At 46.1% G+C, this 11,560-nt stretch overlaps 1 protein-coding gene across 5 annotated transcripts; it reads right to left on the bottom strand.

The window, feature by feature from the left end:
- Positions 1 to 7,595: 7,595 nt before the first annotated feature.
- Atp6v1e2 (ATPase H+ transporting V1 subunit E2) lies at positions 7,596 to 11,059 on the bottom strand. Of its 5 annotated transcripts, XM_031355989.1 has the most exons (4): positions 11,012 to 11,029; positions 9,304 to 9,417; positions 8,754 to 8,814; positions 7,596 to 8,546 (listed from the first exon to the last, which is right to left on the bottom strand). In XM_031355989.1, exon 4 carries the CDS (start codon positions 8,457 to 8,459, stop codon positions 7,779 to 7,781), a length of 681 nt encoding a protein of 226 aa, XP_031211849.1. In that variant the 5' UTR covers positions 8,460 to 8,546; positions 8,754 to 8,814; positions 9,304 to 9,417; positions 11,012 to 11,029; the 3' UTR covers positions 7,596 to 7,778. The 5 variants fall into 5 exon arrangements, with proteins under 5 accessions (XP_031211849.1, XP_031211852.1, XP_031211853.1 ...); XM_031355992.1 differs by lacking the exon at positions 9,304 to 9,417 and having other exon boundaries at positions 11,012 to 11,028; XM_031355993.1 differs by lacking the exon at positions 11,012 to 11,029 and having other exon boundaries at positions 9,313 to 9,417.
- Positions 11,060 to 11,560: the final 501 nt, after the last annotated feature.

The raw sequence follows: 11,560 nt of genomic DNA, 5'->3' as shown, positions 1-11,560 counted from the left end.
TCTTTCATCTTTTGGTCTGTTTATCTTGATGGTTCTCTCAAAAATTCCCTTCTCTGCCTTACAGATCCAGGTAAGTTCTGTCTGCTGTCCTCTCCTCTCCTATCTTGGCTCTCCCCTTTCTTTCAGGAAGTTCCTCGCACCCCAGGGGTCCCAGCCTCAAAGGCCAGGGTGTGGATGAGGGTGCCTAAAGCTGCCTGTCCTGTCCTCACTTCTTGGCTTGAACCTAAAACTTTCTCATTCCGTTTCCAATCCTGTTTTCTGGGCAATAAGATGTGGATAATCAGAGTGCAGAGAAAGGAAATGGGCAGATCGCCTGGCACAGAGACTGTCCTGCATTCGGAGCTGGGCATCCAGCTGCACGCAGCAAATAGTTACTAATGAAGCAGCGAAATGTCCTTTCCAGTCCATCAGAAAAATCGGAGCATCTCCTTCCTCTGCTCTCAGGGGACCAGTAAGAGTTCCTAGGCCCTCAAGTCTCCTTTAAGTAACTTGCCAACTTGGGGTGGTGCAACCGACCTTCCCTCCCCTCCTCCCGCAGCTGCTGGGCCTTGGCACAGGCCAGGAGCTATGAGGTCATGCTCATGCCACGTGACCGCTGCTGCATCTGTCAACCGTGATACAATTACTAAGACAGTCAGACAGGGCGTTAGGACGTTCAAACCTGCACTTCCCTCCTCCTCTTCATCCCCCACTTCTACGTGCTGGTCCCTTTCACAACCAAGGGACCGTCTCAAAAGTTCAGGAATCTGAAGTGTATGCCTTCCAGCGGAACAACTTTAAAAGGGAGGTAGGAGAGGGATGAAAGATTGTTATGTCCAAGATTTTAGTTCGTGCTGCTGCAGTTTGAAAACCACGCTTGAGCCCTTATCTTAAAATCTCTCCTGTTGAAGCAATTTAGCATATGCTTTAGTAATCTCTAAAAAATTATAATACTCTTTAATTCCAATAACACAAATAACACAAATCTAGGGTGGAAAAACTTAAAACTGGGGCGGAAACCCAAAATCACTACTTTATTAAGATAAATGAAATATACAATGGCATTGAATAAATTAAAGTATATAAAACAACACATTACTAGGAAGTCACTATAAATGATGATCTCAGGACTGGAATAATGGCTCTGGAGTAAAGAGCATTGGCTGCTCTTCCAGAGGACCCTGATTTTATTCTCAGCACCTATGTGGTGACTGACCACTGTCTGTCCAGTTCCTGAGGATCTGACATTCCCTTCTGCCCTCTGGGAGTACCAAACACCACCCATGTATATGAACAAACATATACATACAAGCACTCAAAACACTCAAACACATAAGACAAAAATTAAGAAAACAATGAAAAAAATTCTCTCCAAGAATGCTTCCTGATATGGAACATGCATTTAAAAAAATAGGAGTGGCTCGTATTTATGGAGTGCTTACTGCATGCCAGGTCTGATGGAGGCTTTCTATGGAATAATTCTTACACCTTGAAAAGGCAAGTACTATAATTATCCTTCTAAAGTGTGATCAGGACAAGAAAGTTGCCTGGGGTTAACTAGCTGACTAATGAATGAATACTGAGACTTACAGTTCAGTCAAAGGATCAAGGGGTAGGGTCTGGATTTGAATTAGGTTCCTGTTAGTCTAGGCTCTGACCTCCTAACCCTCACGCACTTACTGCTTACCACAATAGCAGTGAGTAAAATAAATAAATGAATAAAACCATTTTAAGTCACATAATCACACTGCATATGCACCATTAGGCCAATGATGTGTATGCATGTACAAAGGAGCCCCATACATAAAACACTTAGGGAATGGCGCGGGTGTGGCGGTCCATGCTTATATTCCCAACACTTGGGAGGTAGAGGCAGGAACATTAGGATTTGAAGATCAGCTTTGATTACACAGTGAGGCTGAGACCAACCAATGTTAAAAGAATCTCTCTCTCTCTCTCTCTCTCTCTCTCTCTCTGTCTTCCCCCCCCTTCTCAAAAAGCAGATCTCCATATTTTTACTATGGTATCTTTTCAGTAGCACAATTAGACAAAATACTACATACAGATCTATTACACTTTTTAAAAATGTCTTACAGCATTATTTACAGAAATGAAACTTTGAAATTAACTCAGCTGTCAATTTCTGCTAGGTTCATGAAATTATGAAACATGTTGCTTGCAATAGTTTATGAACATTGAAAATGAAAATTACAGCTGGGCAGTGGTGGCACATTCCTTTAATCCCAGCACTCAGAGGCAGAGGCAAGCAGATGTCTGTGAGTTTAAGGCCAGTCTGGTCTACAGAGGGAGTTTCAGGACAACTAGGGCTATACAGAGAAAACTTGTCTTGAAATAACCAAGCAAACAAAGAAAATAAACATTACAAAGACCCATGATTTCATGTGAAAAACCTGGGTATAAAATGATAAGTAGAATAAATATATTGTGCATAATTATTTAAAGATATATATGTATTTTTTTATTTAGCAAGGAAAGTGAGCATATGGTAACTTTAAAAGAATAGCCAAATTATAAACTTCAAATACTAAACTCTCCAAGTTTTAAGGCTTGTTAATCATTCTGGACTTCCATAATGTGTTCTTATTTCTTGTATCATGCAGTAATAAAAATAATTCCACTGAGTTAAGATTTGATATCAAAATTAGCATGGTACACATAGATCTCTCTGGCTCACCCCCCCCCCCCCGAGAGCTTTCTATTTTGTTTCATTTTCCTGTCAAAATCACCCCAATGAGAAGCTGCAATTCTCTTTGCCTTACCAAAGGAAAGTTAGGACACAAAGTGAGTTACTCCAGCAAAGGGCTTGCAACTCTGCAACAAGAGCCTCTGTCAGCTATCTCCCACCCAGTGTGCAGCCTCTAATATACTGATTTCTTTATATCAAGGGCTGCTGGAGAATCCAAGCTGCCATTATGAAGACCCCACACTCTAAGATCATAGTGTGCTGAGCCTTCCCAGTGGGGGAGCCAGCAGCAGGAAGCATAGCCTGTTCATACTTTCTTGGGACACCTAAGGTCTGCAGCATTCTCCTGCCTCATTTCTAACCTCACAGATACATTGTAACCCTTGAATCCTAAAGCAGACTTCCTAGGAACATGCCCTGCCCTTGGATGTATACAGAAGCTTGGGTTCCATTCTCAGCACCACAAAACAAAACAAGGTAAAACAACTTGTCTCTTTGGAGTGGGGTTGTTGGATCATAATTAGGAGTACACCTTGATGAATGGGATAAGAGAGCCTGAGGGAGCTCTCCATCTGTGATGAGCAGCCACCCCTTATACTAAATCTCTAGGACCTTGACTTTCCAGCCTCTAGACTGTGAGCAACAAATTTCTGATGCTTAAAAATGGTCTCATCTACACATTCTGGAATCTAAGGCATTCAGACCAAGACAAGAGTGGCTACTTCATAGGTCCCTCTGCTGAGAGCTTTTGCTCAGCCCCGCCCCATCCTCTCTGCTCATCTGCTAATATGGCTATCTTCTCCTTCCTCCCACCCCCTCAAATGCCAGGGGCAATTAGGAGGGCCCTGCCTGAGCTGGAGTTATGGAAGACTTTTTGAACTATAATTTCTTAATATTTTCTCAGACCAACATAAACCTCCTTCCAAGTCCATCCATTGGCTATTCTTTTAGCGTAGGAACCCCTGGAGGTTCCTCCCATCGATGCCCTTACTTCCATATCAGCAGGTTCCTTAAGGCCTTAATTGTCCTGTTCCGTGCACAGAGCACTTAGTAACAGTGAAATAAATATTTTCAGAATGTGTGAGTAAGAACTCTGTTGATATGCAATTCCACTTAAGTGAAAAGCCAGGATTCAGATTCCAAAAATACAAAGATATTTATATCACTGTTCCTTTGAATATGCAGTCCTTCCCTGGTACCCTTCTGTCACCCCTCTCTTGTACAGAGTCTGTGGATCTTCATTGTGACTGACCTGAGCTCAAGACCTCCTGAAAAGTGGGGGGAAAAAATGAAGGCTTCTCTGTGGCACCAGATATGGCCATGTAGTTGCTGTCACATCCGACCCGCTGACCACCAAGGTTCTCAATTCATACACAGTGTGTTTTATAAAAATGAATGGCGGTAACTTCAGCCTTTTCAGACTTGTTCTGGATCCCAGGTTATCCGCAGGTGTCAGCAAGTTATGACCCTGGCGGGACTGCTTCCCTACTTCCCCAGGACTTCAGATTCAAACAGACAAGTTATTTGCTGGGTGTTCTGGACCTTGGAGCCTCCTGTAATCTCCAGAACAAGTTTGAAGGGTTTGCGAGCCTCCAGGATCAACCCAGCATCACCCTCCATAGGCTCATTGACCAGAGATGAGAGAGTTCACATTCATCTCTCCCAGGAGATGGCAAAGGATGTGGGGCAAGAGTCAGAAGACCTGCATCTTTAGCTGTGTCTTCGGGCAGAAGTACCCCACCTTCCCCGTAAAAGAGAGCCACTCTGCAGGACAAGCCCCTTGAGCTATGATTTTGCTCAAGATGCCTGGGTTTCTTTTGCTTTACTACAGAAGCTAGGTGGGGGGAGGGAGAAGCCAAGCTGCCTTTCTCTGCTGTCAGAAGTGAGGGCAACTTCAGAGAAGGGATCTGAGGTTGAAGGAGTAAAGTGTATACTGGGGGAAACATGGGAAGGCTAAAGAGCAATAAACCCAAGCAGTCAAGCAAGACGCCACAGTTGCTCTTCAGAGGCACCAGTAGGCTGAGATTGGGCCCAGAATAATCTGGTGGTCCACTTCTAAGGTCCCTATGACTTTACGGGCAGCACCAGAGCCCTACTGTATCTTTGCAGGTCTGGTCTCCCAGCTTTCTCTGGTCCTGGCCTCACACCCGTCCATCTCTGTCTGTTGCTCTCCAGGAAACAGAGCTGAATGTATTTTCCTCCTCTGCCTGCTGACAGACCTAACTCTTGATGAAGCACACATCTGTGTGGTGGTGGTGGTGGTGATGATGGTGGTAGGAGCTGCTGGTGCCGTTAACACTCCCCCCTCCACAGGCCCTGTGCACAGCCTCTGAACAGCCAACAGTTTGCCTCACACCTCAGGAGGAGGTGCTAATGGGGGGGACATGGGGGAGAGATGTGCTGACAGTGGTTCTCACAGTTTGCTCCAAGAACACACCTTCTTTAGGGCAGGATGCGATTGCTAATGAAGAATGCCCACCCACTAACAAAATGCATGCACACTTCTAAAGCAAAGACCCTGGGATAAGGCACATAGAGCTGTGAGCTCCTTGGTGAAGTAGTCTACCACGTGTGTCAAGTTAGTACTGAGGCCATGCGGATCCAAAGGCTGGAATATGCATTTCTCACAGCACTTGTGGAGGACACTGGTCAGGCACAGGCCCTTCAGACAGCCAAAGTCTATGCACACAAGGCAAAGTGAGGCCATGCCCAGCAGTGGAAGGTGTGCAGGAGCCCCCAGATGCATCAGCATGAGATGCAAAGCAGGAGACACAGCCTTCCTTGAGTTCAGCTGCCCTTCCAGGAACAGTGGAGAAGGGTTTTTATTTATTTATTTACTTTGTCAAGCTCTGATTCTGAAATACCTCAGAGACGCCTTTCCCCAGACCCTTGAGTCATAGCCCCTTTCCTCCTTATAAGCCAGAACAGGAGTGACCCTGGAGTCCCCCATCCAGAATGTTCATGAATATTCACTCAGAGCCTCCCCGTAGCCCAACTTGAGATGCAAAAGCCACAAGCAACAGGACAACAGAGAAGGAAGAGGGTTCCTGTCTGGAAGGCAGTCTCTGGAAAAAGAGATCAGTGGGAAAGAGGAGCGGGCACATAAAGGCACAGTGTGCTGACCCCTCCATGGGACGAGGTCCTTGTGGCTGGGAACTGGGGATATGTCAGGGCTTGATTAAACATCCCCCTTTTGCATTGCTGAAGGTATATGAAAGATTATACTGGAACCATAGGGAGAGAGGACAGGGAGGGCGAAGAGGAGGAGGAGGAGGAAAAGGAGCAATGGGCAGCATGGCAACTGTGAGAAAGAGAATGTGGCAAATCATGGAGACATGGAAACGGAACTTAAGAGATAAGAGATGTATGTGGCTTTCTGAGCCTTAATCCTAGCTCTTTCCTGAGGCCCCATGAGATTTCTGCCTCTGTGTCCTTCCTGTGAAGCACCCCAAGTTACTAATAACCTGACCCCAGATTTGAGTCTCAGGGCCTTCTATTCAGTACACAGTGCTTACCAGACAAGGCATAAGCATTTACTCCAGAAAGTTGTTTGGAGTTTCTTCTGTTCCAAACCTTTTAATCAATGGCACATATACAGATTTAATCTGAGAGCACACACACACACACACACATACACACACACACACACACACACACACAGAACTAAATACAGAATCTGTGGGGCCCCATGTAAAATAAAAGTGAAGGGGCCCTTTGTTTAAAGGCAGGGGGAAAATAATGCATAGCAAGTGTTTTCTGCCTTGGTTTCTCTGCTCTTCATGTTTATTAGTTGGTGTCTTCTGGAATAAAGCACAACCAGCACAGATTTTACTGTTCATTCATGAGTGTTTGCCTCATGGATGTGTGTAACATGTGTGCCTGGTGCCTACCAAGATCGAAAGGAATTGGATCCTCTGGAACTTGAGTGTGAGGTGAGCAGCTATAAGCCACCATTGGGTCCTGGGAACTGAGCTCGAGGACTCTGTAAGAGCAAGCGCTCCTAACTACTGAGCTATCTCTATCTCCAGACCCACTATTCATCTCATGCTACGTAATGCCCACATGTAAACAAAAATGACTGTGATCTGTGTTTCTTGGCTTCTCTCAGAAAGTACTTCAAGCTGTCGGGAGAGAGAGCCCAAAACCTACAGGCAGCCAATTATCCAAGCAAGTATCCAAGCAGGTGTGGGGATTCTTCGCAGGCCACAGGCACACCCTCAGACACTCCTGAGCATTCTGCCTCCATTCTTTCAATACTTGATACTTTGACAGCTTCTTGGTTCTTTTTCCTATCACACTGAGACTGGCTGAGTGGGTCTACTATTGTAGCCTCTGAATGTCGTAGAACACCTTCCTCTGACCCACCATGCATAAGGGGTCAGAGAGGTGGCAATGTCAGCTGCTTGGTAATGTATAAGGCTGGGCTTCAGAGTACTAGGGAGATGGGAGAGACAGGCCAAGAACAAATTTCAGGAATACAGACAGGCTTCTGGAATCAGTAGTATGCATAAGCCAAGACTCCAAATTCATGGTTACGCACCCCAGTGTCCCACTGCAGTCTCTCCTACACGTCATAGCTCCAGAGATAGCATCGGGAATCTCAAGGCAGTGGCTACAGGGACATTAGACTGCAGGTGCAGTTTCTGATTGCCTGGTGGTTTTCTTAGCATGAGCCTGGCAAAGGTGTAGCAGACACACCCATGACGCTGACCCTCATTAAATAACATTGTCCCAAGTTACTACACCTGAAACAAGAGGAAAAGCACCCTTCATATTTGAATAAGCTTAGAGCTTCAGATGCCTAGGTCAAAGGTACAACTCACATCTGAGCTAAGGCAAAGCTGACAGACATCTTCATCCAAGACTTCGATATGCCCTGGAAACTGTCAAGTCAGACGAGCTACAATTTGACTTCTGAGCATAATTTGGGATTTATTCTAAAGTTAAGAATGTATAACACTCTTAGCTATTCAAAGCTAAGAAATGACTACAGAGGCAGAGCAGAGAGGAAGGTGACACCCCCTCCACCCCAGTCCTTTTGTCCTTTAGACTCTTAAGACTCTGCAGTTCAACACAGGCTTCCCTTCCCACAGCCTCACGTAAAGAACTTCCTGTTGGCGTTATCCCCAAACAAACTCCTCCGTATCTCGGGCATCTTTTGCACGGCTGCGAGATTCAGTCGACTTTCCAGCGTATTGGAAACCTTTATTTTCTGATCGCTGCTATAAACCTCCACCCCTCCGACGGCATTGGAAGCCAAGTGTTCAGTTTCATCAACCTGGACCTCCAAATGCTTCTGGCAGAGCATCATGTACCGAGGGATGGCTCTTAGCACCGCAGACTCCACCAGGTGGAGGTCCTGTGGCCGGCAGCGGACAATCATCACAGGCTCCAGCAGCCGGAGCAAGGCTTGGAGCACAAGCTTATCCAGCAGATCCCGGTAGACTTCTTCATCCGACACAATTCTGCTGAGTCTCGTCTTCGCATCTCTGAGCAATTCTAAGATGAGATTGTCTCGGGCTCTCAGGACTGTGATCCGAGCCTGGTTTCTCATGGTGGACAGCTGGATTTTTTTCTGCTGCTCGATCTGTTTTTCCTTCTTCTCAAAATAATCCATGATCTTCAGCCGCTGGGTCTGCACCAGGCGGCCTTTCTCAATGTTGAACTCTTCCTCCGCCTTGGCGTCTATCTCTTCCGCCTTCTCATTGGCCTCTTGCTCAATGAATGCCATCATGTGCTTGATCTGCTTCTGCACATCTATGTCAGTCAGGGCCATGGCTGCTCTCAGAAATGGGGGCCAGGGGAGGGCCCATGGACAATGTAGAACTACGTGTCCAAAGTGTTGCTAATGTCTGCTCCCTCCCTGTGCAGAACACAAAGGAGGAAAGGGAAGGTCAGAGTCTGAAGGGAAGGAGACTGGAAACTATCGCTAGCCCTCAGTTTGTAGATAAGTTAACCAACATTAAGAGACGGAAAGTGGTTTGTAGGAAGCTGATCCCGATCCCGAAGAACCCAAGACTCACCCTCTGCCATCCTGTCACCCTCTGCCATCCTGTCCCTGTTCACTTACTGTCACCCAATAGCAGCAAGTCAAGGCCATTCTAGTCCAGGGTTCTCTAAGTAGCAATGACCTAAGATTCAGGTAGGAAGTCAGTGTTGGAAACACCAAATCAACACCTAAGCACACAGAATGTCTCAACATGGGGCTGGAGAGAAGGCTCAGCCATTGAGACCTGAGTTCAATCCCCAGCATTCACATGGAAGCTCACACCTACTTGTAACTCTAGTCCTAGGGGATCTGACACCTTCTTACAGCCTCTGCAGGCACTGCAGCACAGACATTATACAAACAAATCCCCCATACATACAAAATAAAAAAAAATCCAAAGATTAACAAATAAATGAATGCATTATGGGATGAGAAGGACTGGGGAGAATCATGAGAAACCTGGTAAGGCAGGATTCAATCCAGGAAGACTGCGTGGAGGCAGAAGGCTTCACAAAACCTGTTATGACATAGAGGATGGCTAAATGGGAAAGAGCACTCTGGGGAGAGGTGTGGGGTTGAAGAGGCTGAAGGCAGTCTTTCACCAGGAATGGTGCCAAGCTTGTGTACGTACGTCAATCACCTGGGAGACCTGTAAGAAGTCTGTGTTGGAAGGTTGCACTCCACACCTGCTGCTCCTCAGACAACACTGCTGTCATCAAAGTCTCTGCCAATATCATCTGGGACTCTGCATGTTTAAAAGACCTCAAGGCTAGAGTAAGAGTGCTTACAAACAGCAAACAATCCTGAGAACCTGTGTTTGACCCCAGAGACCTCATAAAGCCTGTGGAGATGACCTCTGACTTCTGTGAATGTGCGATGAGGGTGTGTGCGCATCCTCACTCCCAGACCCCTATCATCCACACATCGTCCTCCAATGATAATAATAATAAGGAGGAGGACCAGGAGGAGCAGCAGACGGAGCAGGAGGAAGAGGAAGAAGAGGAAGAAGAGGAGGAAAATCCTCAGACTGGGGTCTGACTCAGTGGTAGGACATTCGCTTGATATGCACTTGACCCTGGCTTTTATCCTTGCACACCAGAAACAAACAAACAAACAAACAAAAACAAAATGAAAATACAAGAATAAAAAGATCTTTCCTACTCAGGCCATAAAATGCTGTCCCATGGGCCTGATATAGCCACGACGCTGGTAAGCTTAGTGAGCTTACAACAGCTGTAGTTGCTTGCACAGGGCCCACATAAGACTGAACTCATGAGCATTCGGGCTTAGACAGAGGAGGGGCGAGTGGGGTCCTGCACACCCAGGAAAGCTAATGGAAGCCTGGAGCTGCTGCAGGACAGAAAGTCATTTCTTTAGTGATCCGGCTGCCCATGAGTGACTCATGCTACAGTACGTCACTCCATCCATGCCCACATGAGTGACCTGGTTAAACCCAGTGGGTCACAAAACAAAGCAAAACAAAATCAACAAAACAAACAAAAAGTCAAGAAAATATAGTGAAAATTTGGTGAGAGGCCGGGAAGCATGGTGGGGGATGTGGGAGAGGATAAGGAGGGTGAAGGGATGGCCTGTGAGCAGAATGTATTACATACACACATGAAATTATCAAAGAAATTCATCAAAAAACTCAAAATCTCATCAGGCTCAGGAAAACATCTGAACAAAATGAGAATATTCAAAATATCAAAAGAGCTAAATAAATTTTAGAGCTAAAGACTAATTGAATTAAAAAGATAATCAAGGCATAAACAGGACTACTAAGATGGCTCAGTGGGTAATAGCCCTTGCCGCCAAGCCTGAGGACCTGAGTTTGATCCCCAGGATGAACATGACCAAAGGAAAGACCCCAGCTCTGGTTAGTTTTCCTTCAACTTCTCATCTGTGCCCTGATACACATTCATGTAATTTTAAATTCTCAAAATGGTCAGACATGGTGGCTCATGCCTCTGATCACAGCTTGTGGGAGGCAGAGGCAGGCAGAGCTCTGTGAATCTGATGCCAGTCTTTTCTACAGAGTAAGTCCCAGGCTGACTGGAGCTACATAGCAAGTTCCTAAGTAAACTAGTTTTTCCGAAAAGCATATTATTCATCTCATGTTATTTGGAGGTAAATTTTTTGAAAACTGAGCTTTTTTGTTAATAGAGTAAAAACACTCCCTGCTCCTACACGAGACGTGTCAATGAAATAAGTTTTAAAAGGCTCCCCGAGTAACTCCGGTGGTCACCAGCTTTTGGAGCCACCATGGATGAAGGTAAGGGATGTGAAATGTCAGACACCCGGTGCGTGTGGAGGAACAGACAATCAAGGGGAGCCCTTACCGCCTCCCTGCCAGGAGCTGCCTTTGGTCTGACTACAGAATGTGGAACTTGGAACACTCACTGGAACCTGGCACTGTTGTACCCTTCTGTGCAGATGATCCTGGCCTTCTGACCAGGCAGCTCGAATTCACAGAGCCGGTCTGCCCCTTCAGGGTGCTGGCCAGCTCTGCGAAGAAGCGTCTAAGAGAGGGTTCCTTGGCACTTGGACTGTGGCCGGGCTTGTCTTTGCATATTCAGAATCTCAATTAAGTAGGCACAGAGTTGGCCTCACTCTGGGGTAGGCTTCCCTTAAAAGACATGTGTACAGGCCCAGGCAACTATTTATTAATTTACTAATGAAAAATATAGCTGCCATGCTGGTGGGTCATGGCTTCTCTTATTGAAAGCTGTTTAATGAGAAAGCAGACAATTCACTAGATGGTCTTTAAAAGAGCCACTCCTATCACAGGCTGCTGGGCTTCTTTTCAAGATGGAGGCACCTCTCCATGCCCAGACTGTGCAGGCTCCCCAGTGAGGCTGCATGAAGGCCCTGCTCTCCACTGACCACGC

The sequence above is a fragment of the Mastomys coucha genome, unplaced genomic scaffold, assembly GCF_008632895.1.
Source record: "Mastomys coucha isolate ucsf_1 unplaced genomic scaffold, UCSF_Mcou_1 pScaffold6, whole genome shotgun sequence".
Lineage (NCBI taxonomy): Eukaryota > Metazoa > Chordata > Mammalia > Rodentia > Muridae > Mastomys > Mastomys coucha.
The sequence above is the reverse complement of the archived record's forward strand: the minus strand, read 5'-3'. Positions and strand labels throughout refer to the sequence as shown.

Excerpts from the sequence above, each read along its gene's own strand:
- Atp6v1e2 (XM_031355988.1), bottom strand. The coding sequence starts at position 8,459 with ATGGCCCTGACTGACATAGATGTGCAGAAGCAGATCAAGCACATGATG.